This window comes from Choloepus didactylus, chromosome 20 (genome assembly GCF_015220235.1).
Source record: "Choloepus didactylus isolate mChoDid1 chromosome 20, mChoDid1.pri, whole genome shotgun sequence".
Taxonomy (NCBI): domain Eukaryota; kingdom Metazoa; phylum Chordata; class Mammalia; order Pilosa; family Megalonychidae; genus Choloepus; species Choloepus didactylus.
In genome coordinates, this window is record NC_051326.1 from 59,260,713 (window position 1) to 59,278,900 (window position 18,188).

Here is an 18,188-nt window from a genome sequence, read left to right on the forward strand (position 1 = left end):
GAGCAATAAGGTATTTTTAATTAAGGTATGTACACTGCTTTTTAAAAATATATAATGCTATCACACAATTAATAGACCATAGGATAGTGTAAACATAATTTTTATATGCACTGGGAAACCAAACAATTCATGTGACTCACTTTATTGTGATATTTGCTTTATTGCATTTGTCTGGAGCTGAACCAGCAATATTTCCAAGGTGTGCCTGTAGAATATAAAGGATAAGTGGATTATACAACAAGGATACTGAAACAATGTTCTGGTTTGCTAATGCTGCCATTTTGCAAAATACCGCAAATGGATTAGATTTTATAAAGAGTGTTTACTTGGTTACAAAGTTATAGTCTTAAGGTCATAAAGTGTCCAAGGTAACACATCAACAATTGGGTACCTTCACTGGAGATAGGCCATTGGCATCTGGAAAGCCTCTGTTAGCTGGGAAGGCACGTGGCTGGCATCTGCTGATCTCAGATTGTGTTCCAGCTCTACTCTCAGCTCCTGTGCATTCTTCAAAGTGTCTCTCTTGGCTGCAGCACTGAGTTCCTTCTGTTTGTCATCTCTTTTACATGGCTCCAGTGATTTAATTCAGACCCACCCTGAATGGGTGGGGCAACACCTCCATGGAAATTATCCAATCAAAGGTCTTGCCTACAATTGATTGACTAATGTCTCCATGGAAACACTAAATCAAAGTATTCCAACCTAATCAACACTAATACGTCTGCCTCCAAAGGACTGCATCAAAGAAAAGGGCATTTTGGGGGACATAATGCATCCAAATTGGAACTATCATTTTAAAGAGAAGTAGAGCTTGGTCCCAATATTATATAATAAACTCAAAGAAATTTCATATACAGCAGATCAAAGATTCAAGTGCAAAAAATAAGCCATCAATGTTCTTAAAAAAAGAAAAAGAAATTATACATCATTGTGCAGTGTTTTGGCAGGACATGAAGACAAGAAACCAGAAAAGGAAAAAGTTTAACAGACTTACCACTTAAAAATTGTAAATATGTAAATGGCAACAGACACCTTAAATTATATTACAGATAAATGAAGAAGTCAGACTGGCAGAAAATATTTGCAAATCTCACATCTGGCAAATCACACACTTGCATCCCAAATATAATAACAGTAGAAAACAAGTAGAAATGTCTCCAGATATTGTCAGATGTTGCAAGGGGGTGATTTGAAGCTCTATGTACCCCAGAAAAACATGTTCTTAAACTTAATACATTCCTGTGGGTGTGAAGCCGTTATAAGCAAGACATTTTCATGAGGCTACTTCAGTTAAGGTGTGGCCTGCCTCAATCAGGATGGGTCTTAACCTATTACTGGAGTCCTTTATAAACTGGAAGAATTCAGACATGAGAGAGAGAAAGCCACAGGAAGCGAGAAGCTGAAATGGAACCCAGAAAAGAATGGAGAGACCAGGAGACGCTGTCATGTGCATTGCCATGTGACAAGCTAAGGATAAAGGATCACCGGCAGCCAGCCCCAAAGTGCCACAGTCTTGAGGAGAAAGTATCGCTTTGATGATACCTTGATTTGAACTTTCTTTTAGGCTCAAAACTGTGAGCTAATAAACCCCCACTGTTTAAGCCGACCCATTCCATGGTATTTGCTTGAGCAGCCTAGGAAACTAAATCACTGAATTGGAAAATGAGTAAAAGATTTAAACGGACATTTCGCAAAGAAGATAGATGGGTTGAAAAGAAATACATAAAAAGATGTTCAATATCATTAGCCTTTAGGGAAATGCAAATTGAAACTATGATGAGATATCACTATGCACTCTTAGAATGGCTTAAATAAAAATTTCTGGCAATACCAAGTGCTGGTGAGGATGTAGAACAACTAGAAAGAACTCTCATTCATTGCTGGTGGGAATGTAAAATGTATAGCCACTCTGCAAAACAGTTTAACATTATCAGTTTCGTGTAAAGTTAAATATACACTTACCATACAAACCAGCAATTCTGCTCCTGGGTATTAGCAGAGAGAAATAAAAAGTTATGTTTACAGAAAAACCTGTATGTGAATATTCACAGAGGCTTTATTTGTAATAGCCAAGAACCAGAAATAACCCAGATGTTCTTCAAAGGGCGAATGGTTAAAAAACAAAATGAAACAAAACAAAACCTGTAGCAACTTCATATAATGGAACAATACTACCTGTGCTGGTTTGGATGTATTACGTCCCCCAAAACACCATTATCTTTGATGCAGTCTTGTGTGGGCAGGAAACGTACTGGTGTTGGTTGGGTTGGAGACTTTTGATTGGATGTTTCTGTGGAGACGTGATCACTCAACTGTGGGTGAGATCTTTCACTGGATACTTTCTGTGGAGGTGTGGCTCTGACCACTCAGTAGGCCTTGATTAATTTACTGGAGTACTATGTAAGTTCAGACAGAAGGAGTGAGCTTGCTACAACCAAAAGGGACACTTTGAAGAACATGCAGGAGCTGAGAGAGGAGCTGCAGATGAGAGACACTTTGAAGATGGCCGTTGAAATTAGACTTTTGCTCCGGAGAAACTGAGAGAGGAAAAACACCCCAAGAGCAACTAAAAGTGACAGTTTTGAGGAACTGCAACCTAGGAAGGAACGTCCTGGAAGAAAGCCATTTTGAAGCCAGAACTTTGCAGCAGACGCCAGCCACGAGCCTTTCCAGCTAACAGAGGTTTTCTGGACACCATTGGCCATCCTCCAGTGAAGGTACCCATTGCTGATGTGTTACCTTGGACACTTTATGCCCTTAAGACTGCAACAGTGTAACAAAATAAACCCCCTTTATAAAAGCTGATCTATTTCTGGTGTTTTGTGAAAAGGCAGCATTAGCAAACTAGAACACTACCCTTCAATAAAAAGGAACAAACTATTAATACACTCAACAATTTTGATCGCTCTCAAGGGCATTATACTGAGTGAGAAAAACCCCAATCTCAAAGGGTTGCATGCTGTATGAGTCCATTTATGTGACATTTTCTAAGTGAGGTTTATAGCAAAGGAGACCAGATCAGTGGTTGCAGGAGTCAGGGTTGTGAGACATAGTGTGGCCACTAAAGACAAATCAGTTCTGTATCCTAACTTGGTGATGATTACTCAAATCTACACATGTGATAAAATTTCATAGACAACCCCCCCCCCCAAAAAAAGAGTGCATGTAGAAAAACTGGATTGGTGAAATCTAAATAAGGTTCACAATTTACTTAATAGGATTGTAGCAATGTCAATTTCCTGGTTTTGGCGAAGTACTGTAGTTATGTAAGATGTGATTATTGCGGGAACCGAAGTAAAGAGTACACAGGAACTCTGTACTTTTTGTGCAATTTCTCATGTGTCCTATATGATTACAAAATAAAAAGTAATAATTAAAAGAAAAAGAAAAAAGGTAAATGGAAAACCAACATACAACAACAAAAAAGAGGTACTATCCAAAAATATAAAGAGTTCCTATAAATCAATAAGAAAAAGATCAATAACCCAATCAATAAATGGACAAATTTCAGGAAATTCAAAGAAGAAACTCAAATAGACATTAGATAAATGTCCATATATCCAGACTCAATCTCACTAATACAAAAATTTGGATTAAGATGGCAATGAAATAATCAGTTTTCATCCATAAGATGGTAATATTAAAAAGATTCATGGCCAGGCATGGAGAAATGGGTGCTCTCAAACGGTTAGTGGAGTGCAAACTGGCCACCATTCTTAGAGGGCAACTTGATGTCACCTAGCCCAATTTTAAATGTTTACACTGTTTGACCCAGTAATTCTACTTCAAGGACTCTCTCTTAGAGAAACACAGAGCTATACATTGCAGCATCATTTTTAGTAGTGAAGTCTTGAAATGAGCTAAACATGCATTACAGGGGATTGGTTATGTAAATTATTAAAATGGCAGCGAATTTTCATCTAGTGCTAACGACATTCTGGGAACTCTCATACGTGCTTTTCATGTATTAATTAATTTGATCCTCAAGCAATCCTATGAAGTATGTTCTAGGGACTGTGGTTCTCCCCACTTTGCAACCGGGGAAACTGAGGTTCGTTGGCGAGTGGGGAATCTGGGACTCACACCCAGGCAGCCGGATTCTAGAATTCCAGATCTTTAGCCTCTATGACAACGTCCCATGTGCTAACATGGAAGGTTGTCCAGAGCATGCAGCTAAGTGAAAAAAACAAGCTGCCAAGCAGTATGCAGAATATGATCCTGGGAAGTTTATATCTAAAAAGAAAGGGTCTGAGCAGACTATCTTTAGGTTGCTAACTTTAAATCTAAGAAGAGACAACTCCTTCTAGCAAATGCTAGTACCTTTGGAGCAATGAAAAGGTTAATTTCAAAGAAGTCCTCCCAAATCTGGGCCTTTGACCTATGATCCTGCATCTCGGAGCTCTTTTGGGCCATGGTTGTGCTTGAATGTGGTACCACGCAGGGCCATTTTAGCCCAAGTTGTAAAGCTAACTGCGGCAAGGACGATTTATGAGCGTTCTCTGGAAATGCTTCCTGGGTGCAATTGGGATCCACAGTTCAGGTTCTTAACCTCTTCGCCATGATGCCTCTTCTCCCTCATTAGGTTCAACCAATATGTTCCCATCTGGTGCTGCCCCCTCCCTCCCCACCTTACCCCCCAACTGGACCGCCCTTGGGAACCTAGTCCCCAGACGGCACCCCTCAAACAACTGAAAATGCCATGGAACTCTCAATGAGGCAGGCTGGCGACCCATCAGCAGCCACTGATCGCGTGCAGAAAGCAATCCAGGCAAGGACACGTCCCTTTAGCACTGCCATTAACTCTTGGAGGACAGATGGCAAAGCAGGCTCATGCTGGCTTCCAGTGAGCCTCACACACACCTGTCGGGCAGGTGGAGAGGTGAGGCTAACAGGTCAGGGTGGGGAGGGGTTGGGGCTTTGTTGAGTTGAGACACTGGGGCTTGGCCTCATCTTCCTAATTAATTGTCCCTTCCTTTCCTCGGGAGAAACCTTGCCCCAGCTCCCGATCCCTGGGAGGTATGGCAGAGCACGCTCGTTTGTGTGGTCATCTGCCTTGACAAATATGTACGTGGTGATGTGAAGGAGGGAGAAAACGGAGGGGACAGAGGAGTTGGTTAAATAGGGACTTGGAAATGAACTGGAATGAGAAACCGAGAAAAACATGCCTGAATAGCTTAAGTTTTATATTTCCTTCCACTACAGGGAGTTTGTCAGCTAGGAGAAGGGAAAGAATTGAAATTCCTTATGATGTGTTTTAAATATAGTCTCCCCATTTATCCTTAGGGTGGCCATGTGAGATAGGAAGTATTGGGCCCATTTTATCAGTAAAGAAACAGACTGTCCGAGGTCATCTAATAAATAAGAAGTGAAACTGGATTTCAAATCGATTCCACTGTTTGTTTATTCCTTCCAGAGCAGCTGGTTGGCCCTAAAAGCAACGAAACTTCTAGAACATTTTAGGAATGTCTGTAGGCTTGATTTATCTGTTTCTTCCTTCTCTCCCTCCTAAAGTTATTATTTAGATGAAGTATGTGGGTGGTGAGAGTAGCCTAGAGTTTTATCCCTTTCCTGAAGCAGACTTTGTCCTTTTCCTCCTCCCGCTCCCCAACCTACACTGCTTACTAATTGTAGTATTTGCGTCAGACAGTCTGTATCTGTCAGTTCAGAAAAACATTGAAGCTGTCTGCTCCCCCACCCCCTTCCCACACCTAGACATTTTTAAAAATTTTATTAGAGAAGTTGTAGGTTTACTGAAAAATCCTGCATAAAATACAGAGTTCCCACATAGCACCTTCTTATTAACACCTTGCGTTAGCCTGGTACATTTGTCACAGCTCATGAAAGAACACTTTTATAGTTGTGCTATTAGCTATAGCCCATCCATTTACAATAGGGTTCACTGTTTGTGTTGATTGGCACCATGTTTTTTTTAATTTTTATTCTAGTAACATATATATAACCTAACGTTTCCCCTTTTAACCACATTCAATTTATAATTCAGTGCTTTTAATTATACTCACAATATTGTGCTACCATCACCACCATCCATTACCAAAACTTTTCCATCATCCCAAATAGAAACTCCTTATTTCCTACCCCAACCCTGTCTCCTGGAAACCCATATTCTAGATTCTGACTCTATGAGTTTGCTTATTCTAATTATTTCACATGAGTGATGTGATATAATACTTGTCCTTTTATGTCTGGCTTATTTTACTCAACATGATGTTGTCAAGGTTCATCCAGGTTGTCACATGCACTGGAACTTCATTCTTTTTTGTGGCTAATATTCCATTGTATGGATATACCACATTTTTTGTGACCTAGACATTTTACTATGAAAAATTGATCATGGCCTCCCCACCTAGAGAAGCTGCAGAAGGAAGGCTATTAGAGAAGGAGTCATTGGGTAATAAGCCATCATCAAGCTGAGCTCAGCCGTTAAGAAATAAACCACTAACCTACTAGCCTGGCCCTGAAAAAAACTGTGCCCTTATGTTTTATTTACTTTCCTTTCTTTTTCAAGTCAGCTCATGGAAAACCCTCTTCTTCAGACATAGACAGAAGGGGCAGAAACTGCAGCCTCGGCTTTGCCTCCTTGGAGCAGGAACCCCTGCGGCTGGAGCTCCTTTACCACACAGCCCTCTTGCCACCTGGGCATTTCGGTACTGCCTCTGCGAAAGACACGCATGGCGTCCCACTGCTTAGATAAACCCCAGGGAGCCTGCAGTGGTGGCAGTGATGGGGGTGGGGGAGTTTAGGGGCAAGGGCAAAAGAGTCTATCTCAGGGCTGGGTGAGCCAAAGGACCAAGGGTGGGGACAAAGGTAGAGGCAAGATGATTATTTTAAAGCAGCGGAAAGGGCAGGGGTAATTTCTATGACATTTTGATGCCCAATTCTTATTGACCTGGAGTACGATTCCCTGATTTCAGACTGTATTAATTATCTGTTGCTAAGTACCAAGTGACTTACAAAACTTAGTGGTTTAAATAGCAGTAAACATTTATTGCCTTTCACAGGAATTCAGGAGGGCTTGTCTGGGTGATTCTGGCTCAGGGTCTCTCAAGAGTCCAGGGCTCAGCTGGGGCTGCTGTCACCCGAGGGCTTGACAGGGCTGGGCGATTGGCTTGCAGAATGGCTCACCACCATGGCTCTCAAATGGGTGCTGGCTAATAGGAGGAAGCCTCAGTTCTCTGTGGGGTCCTCGCCACAAAGCTGCCTGGGGACTCCCATGACATGGCAGCTAGCTTTCCCCAGCACGGGTCAATGAGAGGTCAAGAAGGATGCTGCACTATCTTTTATGATCTTGCTTTGGGAGTTACACACTCACACCTTCACTTCCAGAGTGTACTCCCGGTCACACAGACCAGCCCTGGTTGGGAGGGGAATACACAAAGCTGTGACTACCAGCAGGAGGGGTCATTGGGGGTGATCTTGGAACCTGCTGATGCAGAAACTAAGCTGCTTAAAGTAGCTCAAGGGAATAATGTATAAATTAGCAACATACTATTTCTGTAGTGGTATCTCAGAGGTACATGGTTGATAATGGGATTAATCAAAACTGAGTTTGAATCCTTGCTATGGCATCAACAGGAAATATTCTTGCCCAAAACTTTTAACCTAAATTGAAAAAAGCCTTTGGACCTAACTTCCAGTTTTTAGCAAATACAGGAGTAAGAAAAACAGCTAAGTGACCCTATAAAGAAATAATCAGACAAATGTAGAATGTGGGGCATTCTACCAGAAAACTGGCCTAGATGCTTCAAAAAGTCCATGCTGTGGTGGATAAAAAATGGAGGAACTTTTCTAACTAGAAGAGACTAAAATGTCATCATCATCATCATAAGAGTTATTAAATAACAATAATTGATTATTAAATAATAATAAATAATGCATGCCCTTAATTGGATCCTGCTTCAAAAAATAAAACTTCCAAAGACATTTTGGGGACAACAGGGAAAATTTGAACATAGACCAGATGATTACTGTTATTGTTAATTTTTAGATTATTGTTGTTAATTTTTTAGGTATAAATATTGTACTGTAGTTATGTTAGAGAATTTCCTTATTTTGGTGAAGTGTCATCTCTGCAACTCATTTTCAGATGATCTGGGGGGAGAAAAAACCTCATACCCATTGTTCTCATTTGCTAATGCTGCTGTTATGCAAAATACCAGAAATGGATTGGCTTTTATAAAGAGGACTTATTAGGTTACAAATTTACAGTTCTAAGGCCATAAAAGTGTACAAACTAAGGACCGTCAACAAGAGGATACCTTCACTGAAGAAAGGCCTATGACATCTGGAACACCTCTGTCAACTGGGAAGGTACGTGGCTGGCTTTGCTCCTGGTTTCTGGTTTCAAAATGGCTTTCTCCAAAATGTCTCTGGGCTTGTCTCTCCTAGCCTTTTCAGCTTCTGTGCATTTAACTGTCTGGGGGTCCTCTCTTAGTTTCTCTACAGCAAACTCTGGGCTATCATCTTTGACCTTAGTGTCTACAAACATCCTTCTGTCTGCATCTCTAAGCATCAGCTTTCAACCGCCTTCCCCAAAATGTCTCTCTCAGCTGTCTCCAAAATGTCCCTCTCTTATAGGACTCCAGTGATTTAATTAAGACCCACCCTGAATGGGCGGGGTCCATACCTCCATGGAAATAATTTAATCAAAGTTCTAGCCCACAGTTGATTGAGTCACATCTCTGTGGAAACACTCAATCAAAAGATTAATGTCTGCCCTCACAAGATTACATTAGAGAATATGGCTTTTGGGGGGACATAATATATCCAAACCGGTACACCCATAGAGGGGATAAAGCAGATGTTGCAAAGTGGAAACAGCTATTGAGTCCTAAGTGGTGGGTGATCACTGTAGAATTCTTTCAAGTTTTCTGGAAGTTGAAAACTTTCTTTCTAAAATGTTGCAGGAAAAGGAGAGGCTAGGCCTCCCTATAATTGTGCCTAAGAGCTTCCTCCCTAATGCCTCTTTGTGACTCAGATATGGCCCTCTTAGCCCAGAACTTAGCTTTGTTGAGGATTATGATACTCTGCTTTACTGTAAAATAAATAGTATATCCTGATAAATGTCAATTACATCAGGGGAACCACAATAAACAATTTTTGGTTTAAAAAAAAATAAAATGTTGCAGGAGAAAACTCCTAGCTGTGCAGTTGAACCAGCTGACTAGCTGTGTGGCCTTGGGCAATCTCCCTGCCTCTCTGGCTTAGTTTCCTCACTTACAACACACGGCTACAAATACCTACATCACGCTTCGATTAAAGGTGTAAAGTGCCTTATCCAGATGCCCAGTAGGTGTGGGGCGGACAACCCCAGCAGGGTGTCTGGTACATAGAAATACTTGCTGATCGATTTGATATGAGTGGCTTTGGGAGACGGTCAATGAGCTCCCGGGGCCTCAGCTTCTTCGCCTATAAAATCCTGGGGAGGCGATGAAGCCTTGGAGGCCGCCTGATGCGCAGGCGCAGGATCCTCACAGACTGTCTCCCGGCGGCGGGCCTGGCTGCGGGGGCGGGGCCTGAGGAGGGTGGGGCGGGAAGTGCCCAATGCTTTGAATGAAGTGGAGCCTTTAGGGAGGAGCCGAGGGCGGAGCCTTCTCTCTCAGGGACCAATCATGGGGTAGATGTCAAAACCGGCGCCTGATAGGGAGGGAAGAAACCCCCGCGGATCCCAGCGCAGCCAGGCGGTCCGCGGGCGGAGCTTCCCCTTTAGAGTGACTGCACGGCCTGGGCCTGGCCTGTCCCAAGGGCTAAGGAGGGGGCACTGGGGGCCAGAGGCCTGGCCTGGCCGCGCGGTCCCAGAAGCGTGGCCGCCCGGCAGAGACACAAGTCTCTGGAAGCGGGTGCAGTAGTAACCGGCCTGGGTGGGGGGTGGACGTAGGAAGCAAGCCGAAATGGTCCAGAGGCTGGGAGGCCCTGAACGGGAGGATGGTGACTTTTTTTTTCCCTGTGTCTTTATATGTACTCATCTTTCCAAAATTTTTGTGCAATGCATGTGTTATTTTGGTAGTCAGAAGAAAAATGAAAGTAAAAAAGAAAACGTAATTTCCGATCACTTCACGTAGTTAGAGTGAATAAAAAAGAAGCTTAAAAAGTGCCTGGTGCCTAAAGACAGAGCAACCAAATGACCCGAAATTTGAATGTGAATTGGACATTAGATGATACCAAGGAATACTGATAATTTTCTTAGGTATGATAATGGCTTTATTAGTCATAAAATCATCAGTGAAAATGTCCACTTTTTGGAGACACATGCAGAAGTATGTAGTGATGAAACTGACAGTATCTGAGTTGCCTTAAAATAAATGATACTAAACAGAAATTTTAGTTGTTTGATGTAAGTGTGCGATTGTCACTGAGCCTTCTCTGTAGCGTGAGAACACTGAATACAAGTGTGCAGTACTTTAAGAAATGGAAGAAATTTACCTAGTTGGATAGAGTATCTTTCCTACCCCAACCTCTTTAAAGTATTACGTCTGGAAAAGGCTCTATAAAATGTCAAATGTCTCTTGTTAGTGACAGCCCAGAGAGTTGGCAGATGTTGGAGCTTTCCCAGGTTAATCATTTCTTTTCCCATATCTTAACGTTTCTTTCGCGTCACTTATTTCTGGCATCTTGCCATTTGCAGGACAAATGTCTCTGGTAAATCAGGAAAACACACAACACACACACAAAATAAAGTGAAAACTGTTAAGTTCTTGTCCCCACCCTCACCTCAATGGAGGGTTTCAATCTCCTCTTCAGGCTAGTTGATGCCTGGTAAGTAGTAAATGGATCACTAGTTCTTCGGTAATTCTCTGAACTAAGAAATCTGAGCTAAAGTCTCTCGGGATTTTACCCAGTTTGTGACTTTTTACTGGTCGGTTATTGTGGGTTAGGACATGAAGATTCAAGAACTGATATTGATTGCTAAATTCTCACTAGAAATTGCACTTTAAAACATTACTGATAGTAAGAGCCTGAAAGGAGTCATGAATTTCCGTGGAAAAGGGCGCCAAGGGGCCCCTCTGTATCATTTAGTTAGTGAGGGTTTAGAAAGCACTGGGCGTTTTACAAGAATGGCCCATAGTTTGGGCACAGTGGCAGGTCCCACTTTTACCTAGGAGGCCACTGAATCTTTACGGGGCGTGGTCCTCAGGGCTCAGCTGCCGGAGGCCCTAACCTTCCCGCCTCCACCGCCTGGTTCCGGGCCTTGCGCCCCGACCCTAGGCGCGCGGCTCTGAAGGGTGGCACCCATCTCCTTGCACAGTCATTCGGTCCCACCCGCCGCCGCGCGGGCTCGGACGAGAGGCGTTTTCGGGAGAGGTGGGGCTGCAGAATGGAGGGAGCCCTCCCCGTGTCCCGGCCGAGGCGCCAATCGCCGCGCCTCCCGCAGTCCCAAACGGTTCCGGAGTGCCCGCGCGCGCCACAGCCACCGGGACACCCGCGCGGGGGCTACAGTGTCTTTTCCCAGCGGGCCCCGGGCAGCGGCGCCCCCGGCTCTTACCCGCGGCTCCCCAGGGGCTTCCTGGGGGCGATCCCGGGGGGCCCGGGCTCTCCCAGAGGTGGAGACCCCCGCGCGGCGCTTGAATCTCCCGCGTGACGCGGGGTCCGGGCGCAGCCAATGAGCAGGCGCGCCGGCGGGCTTCCGATTGGCGCGTGCGCGCCAGCCCGTGGGGATTTAAAGGCGGTGGAGCAGGGGTCCCGCCGCTAGTGTCTCCCGCTTTCCAGCCGCCGCCGCCTCTGCAGCCATGCTCTCCGTGCGCGTCCCGCTCGCCACCCTGGCGGACCAGCAGCAGCTCCAGCTCTCGCCCCTGAAGGGGCTCAGCCTGGCGGACAAGGAGAACACGGTGAGCGCGCGCGCGGGGCACCCCTGGGGACGCGGGCTCGGGGCCGGGCGGCGGGGGATCCCCCCAACCATCACAGCCGCCTCACCCGCCACCCGGCCCCGCGTTCTCCCCCGCAGCCCCCGGCCCTCAGCAGTTCCCGCGTCCTGGCCAGCAAGACCGCCCGGAAGATCTTCCAGGAGCCCGCCGAGCCGGTAAGTGGCCGAGTGCAGTGGGCGACGGGGCCCGGCAGGGGGCGGCCTCGGGGGCGGTCTTGGCGCCAAGGCTTCATTGTCCCGTCAGCCCGTTTCCCGCTTTGCCGGGTCCTCCCGCCCTCCCCAACCCCTTCCCGCCAAAGGGCCCCCTGCCTGTCATTTCTTGATTTCTCTACCTGCGTGGCCTTGTTACCTCTACAGGATATTCCCGCGCGTCGGATGCACGCGTGACATCTAGCATGTTCTATAGTATAGCCCATGCTCCTAACTTGATTTTATAGAGAGGCAAACTATGGCCTCTGGGGTTTGTTGTAGGTTGAACCATGCGAAATTGCCGATATTTGAATGGATTTGACCTGTAAAACTGGCAATTTCACTTGGTTCACCCTCTATTTGATCATTTCTGGTACTTTCTCCGTCAACAGGAGAAAACTAAGGTTCCTGCCCCCAGCGTGGAGGATGAGCCACTCCTGAGAGAAAATCCCCGCCGCTTTGTCATCTTTCCTATCGAATACCATGATATTTGGCAGATGTATAAGAAAGCTGAGGCTTCCTTTTGGACAGCTGAGGAGGTAATCCGGGTTCTGGAACTTGGCAGCACAGCCCCCAAATCTAGAAGACTCCTTCCCCAGCGGTTATACTTTGTTTGAAATAATCTTGGGGACAGTTGTACTCAAAGCTGTTAAATTTCTCATTGGCAAAGGAAACTCCTTATGCAAGGAATCTATTTACCAAGGGATCCTTGTAGACTTGAAAGAAAAATTTTAAAATTATGCATTAGGTCCTGCAGACTTGAATCTCTTTCCTTTGTGCTGAAATTTTGAACTTCTCACCTTCAGGTGGATCTTTCCAAGGACATTCAGCACTGGGAAGCCCTGAAGCCTGAGGAGAGATATTTTATATCACATGTTCTAGCTTTCTTTGCAGCAAGTGATGGCATAGTAAATGAAAACTTGGTAAGTTTCCAGCAAAAGCCTGCTTTCATTCACTCGAAAGATAAAGGTTGAACTAAGTTGTTTTTCTCATCTTTTTCATTCTTCCATACTGAATGTGTAAATATCTATAAACTAGTGTTTATGTTATGCGGCATAACTTTGCAGTTATGTCTTCCTGATGGTATTTTTTGTCTGACTGCAAAGAAGCTCAAAGACCATGTTACGTGGCAGTAGTGAGTTTTCATAAGTGACTGATCTTGGGATGAATTCAGAAAGAATGAATCAGTAATTAAGTGTCAACAGAAATCCTATGAAAGAGAGGTTATCTATGTCCTGATTGGTAAATTATTATTATTATTTAATACAACCCAGTGAACAGCTGTATGAAATATATGTAGGAGCAAGCTTTATGTTACCGGAAGTGTGTGATGCAACCAGTATCCATTGGTTGGGTGAGCTGCCACCAGTGATTTTTTCCTCAAGCTTTCCTTTCTTTTACCACTAGGTGGAGCGATTTAGCCAAGAAGTTCAGATTACAGAAGCCCGCTGTTTCTATGGCTTCCAAATTGCCATGGAAAACATACATTCCGAAATGTATAGTCTCCTTATCGACACTTACATTAAAGATTCCAAAGAAAGGTGAGTATTAGGGTGGAATGCCAAGGTGTTTAGGACTCATTAAGTGTTCCTTTATGTCCAGTTTCTGCATTCATATAGGAATGGAAAAATGGCTCTAAGATGACTGAACCATCAGTCCTAGTCTGCTCTGGGCAAGTGGCCCTAATTCAGTTTATTAGCCAATCACTTATAAACAAAACTATTAGATATTTCCATTTTTAAAGTTCAGAGTATACTGTTGAACATTCAATCTAATGCCTTTGGGAAAATAACTAGAGATAGTATATAAAGAACTAAAACCTGGGGTTGATAGTTTTTACTCTCGCAGCAAAAGTGTTGAGAACCTACAACACAGGGCGTAAGGGGAGAGGATACAAAATAGAATGTAACCTGCCTCTGAGAGGGCTTGTGATATAGTACAGAAAAAGAGGTCTGGAAGTCTAAGTGAGGAATTAGGAAATAATGCAGAGGCAGCAGTGAAACATAAGATCTGGGAGCAGAGCAGACTGGTTCAAATGCTAGTTTATATTTGGGGATAATGGAGGAGAAGTAAAGGTAGGTAGGGGCCTGTTTTAGGTTTTTGAAGGTAGTTTGGAGAGGAGAAATTAGAAGTGGGTGGAGTGGTCTGGATTCTGAGGTCTGCTTTAGAATAGGAGTCTTGGAGAGAATGGAAGTGGTGAAGCCAAGGGCGGTGAAGAGTGGTTTTGGTTATGAGAGGGGAAAGGTGAGTGGGAACTTGAAAGGCTAGCAGGAAATGAGGAAGCTGGGTGGGAAAGGTTTTTGTAGACAGAAATGGCTAAAGGAGGTGGGAGGGGGATATGCTTGGGGGTAAAGTACCAGAAGGGGTAGGATCGGGACGTTCTGGTGGTGAAGCTTTAAAAGCCAGGGAGAGGCAGACTCAAGTCTCTGAAACAGAGTGAAATGGAAAGACCACAAAAGGATTCAAAGTCTGATGACCCTGACTTTGGAAAAAAGGATTGTCTGGGAAGGAGCAGGCTGGGAGATCAGTTAGTAGACTCTTGAGATGGGCACTGGTATAAATGGGAGACAACAGAGACGAAGACCCAGGGAAGTAAATTTGTGGATAGTTTATTGGTTTCATTATTTTATTACAAAGGTGTAGAAATTGGGGCCCAAATAATGGGCAGTTAAGATTTTACGGTTCTTAAAATTAAAAGAAGGTAGGGTCTGTGAACCATGTCGTGATCTAGACTGAAAATAATTAAGCTAGTAAACAATAACCAAGGTTAGTGGACTGTCATTGGTAGAGCTTGGGGTTGAAATATGAAAAAATACTTCAGTTTGTATTAGTAAACATAAATATTGAGATAAAAAATCTGGAGGAAAGAGCAAGCAGCAAGAGTCCCTCCTTTTGGGGAAAGAGTTGGCAAATATTTCAAGTTGGCCTTGGTCCCAGGGCTCTTATCTAGGAGTTGATAATTGAAGGTTTTTGCTGTAATTGCCTTCCAGGGAATTTCTCTTCAATGCAATTGAAACGATGCCTTGCGTAAAGAAGAAGGCAGACTGGGCCTTGCGTTGGATTGGGGACAAAGAAGCTACCTATGGTAAAGATACCTTTGACCCTATTTAAATAACTAAGCTTCATTTTCTGAGTAATGTTACTGGTTTGTTGGCTTTTCCTGTGTAAAGTTTCTCACTTAGAAATATTTTCCGTTAACTCTTGATAGGAGAACGTGTCGTAGCTTTTGCAGCAGTAGAAGGAATCTTCTTTTCTGGCTCTTTTGCATCCATCTTCTGGCTTAAGAAACGAGGATTGATGCCTGGCCTCACATTTTCCAATGAACTTATTAGCAGAGATGAGGTGAGTCTAATTCAAATAACAGGTTAATCTGCGTCCTTTAGAAACCTACAACTCGTAGACACCATCTTGTAATTCACTGAAGGGAGCCCAAGATAAGGTTGCATTATGTCCACGTATAACATCTGAATTCACCATGTACGTACCCTGCAGAGAATGAAATACTGTAATTTACTGAACTCGTATTCCCAGAGTGTATTATAATACATTTATATGTACATATTGCCCTATAGGCTTGAATGCACACAACTACAAATACTTGATGAGATTTTTCAAGGGACATTTTATTACAGTTTTCAATGGCTGATTCTGGCCTGTGTGATCCCCCTGTACTTCAAAGCTAGATCAAATAGCTAACAAAATCCTGGAGTTGGTAAGCATCCAAGGAATGAGAATTCCATTCTGGTCCAGTGTATGTCTTTGAACGCCCTTGGATTAAACTGAGGAAATAGATGAAGGTGCCTAAATTTTCTAGTTGATGTCCTATTTGAAAAGCAGGGAACATGAACCCACCATAATTGAAACCCAGGTGGCAGATCAAACACATTTGATTTTTCATTACAAGAAGGTAAGGATTTCTTGGGGTTTAACCCAGTGGGACTTGCAGGCTTGATTTCACCTTTGGGATTGCATTACTAATTTCCTGAATTAGAATTTCTGCTCCGTCCAACACCACCACAGCCGCGAGGAGTCGGCCTGGCTTCTGACATGTAGATGACTGCATGAGGGTCTTGGGTGGAGCTGACCCTGCTTCAACTAAGCAGAGGAGTTGACTGAAGTCACTGTCCCTTTGACAGAGCTTTTAGTATGGCCCGGCAAGGCATAGAAAAGGATAAAGCAATTTCATATTCAAAGTTAGTGCTAGCAGTCCTTTGGCTTTATAGTGATCTTAAACTGTCTCTTGCAGGGTTTACACTGTGACTTTGCCTGCCTCATGTTCAAACACCTGGTTCACAAACCTTCGGAACAGAGAGTAAAAGAAATAATTATCAATGCTGTTAGGATAGAACAGGTAATGTGTCGGGGTCACTCATACTTGGTAGAAAGCATAACTAGCATCACGCATCGGTTTTATTCAATGCTGTGTTTTCCTGCATAGGAGTTCCTTACGGAGGCCTTGCCTGTCAAGCTGATTGGAATGAATTGCACTTTAATGAAGCAGTACATTGAATTCGTGGCAGACAGACTTATGCTGGAACTGGGTTTCAGCAAGGTAAAGTATTGTTTGTATAGCCTTTTTGTTCTTTTGAAACTGGTGGTTCTGTATTTATATTGTCATGTGAACCTTTTCAAAGGTTTTCGATAGTTCTGTATTTATGTTTTGATGTGAACCGTTTCAGGTTTTCCGAGTGGAGAATCCCTTTGACTTTATGGAGAATATTTCGCTGGAAGGGAAGACAAACTTCTTTGAGAAGAGAGTAGGCGAGTATCAGAGGATGGGAGTGATGTCGACTTCAACAGAAAACTCCTTTACTTTGGATGCTGACTTCTAAATGAACTGGAGATGTGTTCCTTATTTTGCTGATGTTTTTCCCTTCTCAGCAAAAAAAAGAAAAAAGAAAAAAAAAAAACAGCTACTTGAAACGTTATCAACCAGCTACACCACGGATTGACCCTAATAGGAATATTTGATGGCATCTTTGAAACTGTGTAGCTACCTCAAATCTAGTCCTGTTAACAATACTAGTGGAGTCTTCTAGAAAGGGGGTGTCTAAGACAAAGGCTGGTAGGGTATTTTTGAAAGATCTTGTCCATGTTTGGTTTTCGCAAGCAGGTTGGCTGTAGATGACTTTGCTAGAGCTGTACCCACAGCAGTCTTAGCCTTCGAGAGGGGGCCCCTCAAGCTAGTTAGATCCAGTGGGCTTGAACCTTCAGTTGTTACCACATGGCAGTTGGAAGATGTCATCCTCATTGCTTCAGAGCAGATTTTAAAAGTTTACTTCTTAGTTTGTATATACAACTGGCACTTTACATGCAAATAAACATTGTACTGTCAAGCTACAAGCCTAATACAGCTTAACTTTGTTGGTTTCTACACCAGATGCAAAGTATTTGTTCTACCACTTAATGGGAGCTGATTCAAAATTTACTAGGTGACTAAAGTTTAAACCTTAGACTTGTTATTTCTAAGCTTTATTTTCTTTCATGAGTTGGAGTACTTTTTTATATCAATTTTAAAGTCAATCCCGTGCAGACCTAGATGTTAGCCAGTCAATGCCATGTAGAAGACAAGTTGTGTGTTTTATCCTGTAGTGTAGCTGGGCATGTTGAGGTAGAGTATCCTGAGATAAGACGTTTTAGTTTTTTTAAAGGGGCATCTTTAGGAAATCTTCTAACTTTAAGTCATCAGGAGTGAAGGCATTGCTTTGGCTGACTACTGGCGAGCTCATCCTAGTATGTGTCAGGGGCCATAACATTTGATTTCTCAAATTGTATTTCCCCTGCCTTCTAGTTGGTATGAAATGATCCTCAAAGAGTCTTAGATGGGATCTAAGACAATGCAAATTGATTTTTCCAATCCTCCTTGTATGAAATGACCCATAGAAGATCTTGTTCCTCAGTGGTAATGCCAGAACTGAAGTTGGTTCTCTTTAAGTTTTTTTTTTTTTATTATTAGAAACTTTGTACATGTGGCCTTTTAGATTTTACCTATAGTTTGTACTTGGAAATAATCACCCAGTTTTAACTTGTAGTCATGACTGACTGATTAGACAGTGCCCAGTGATATCACTTCTAACATTTACCTAAATCTGATGCCAGCTTGATTTCTTAAACTTCAACA

At 43.3% G+C, this 18,188-nt stretch overlaps 1 protein-coding gene across 1 annotated transcript; it reads left to right on the forward strand.

Annotated features, from left to right (window-relative positions):
- The first annotated feature begins 11,419 nt into the window (after positions 1–11,419).
- On the forward strand, positions 11,420–16,957 carry RRM2 (ribonucleotide reductase regulatory subunit M2). The gene is made up of 10 exons (XM_037812939.1): positions 11,420–11,843; positions 11,960–12,034; positions 12,460–12,606; positions 12,874–12,990; positions 13,475–13,608; positions 15,058–15,152; positions 15,276–15,409; positions 16,314–16,418; positions 16,506–16,619; positions 16,747–16,957. The coding sequence occupies exons 1-10, from the start codon at positions 11,745–11,747 to the stop codon at positions 16,897–16,899; spliced, it is 1,173 nt and encodes a 390-aa protein (XP_037668867.1). The 5' UTR covers positions 11,420–11,744; the 3' UTR covers positions 16,900–16,957.
- The last annotated feature ends 1,231 nt before the right edge of the window (positions 16,958–18,188 follow it).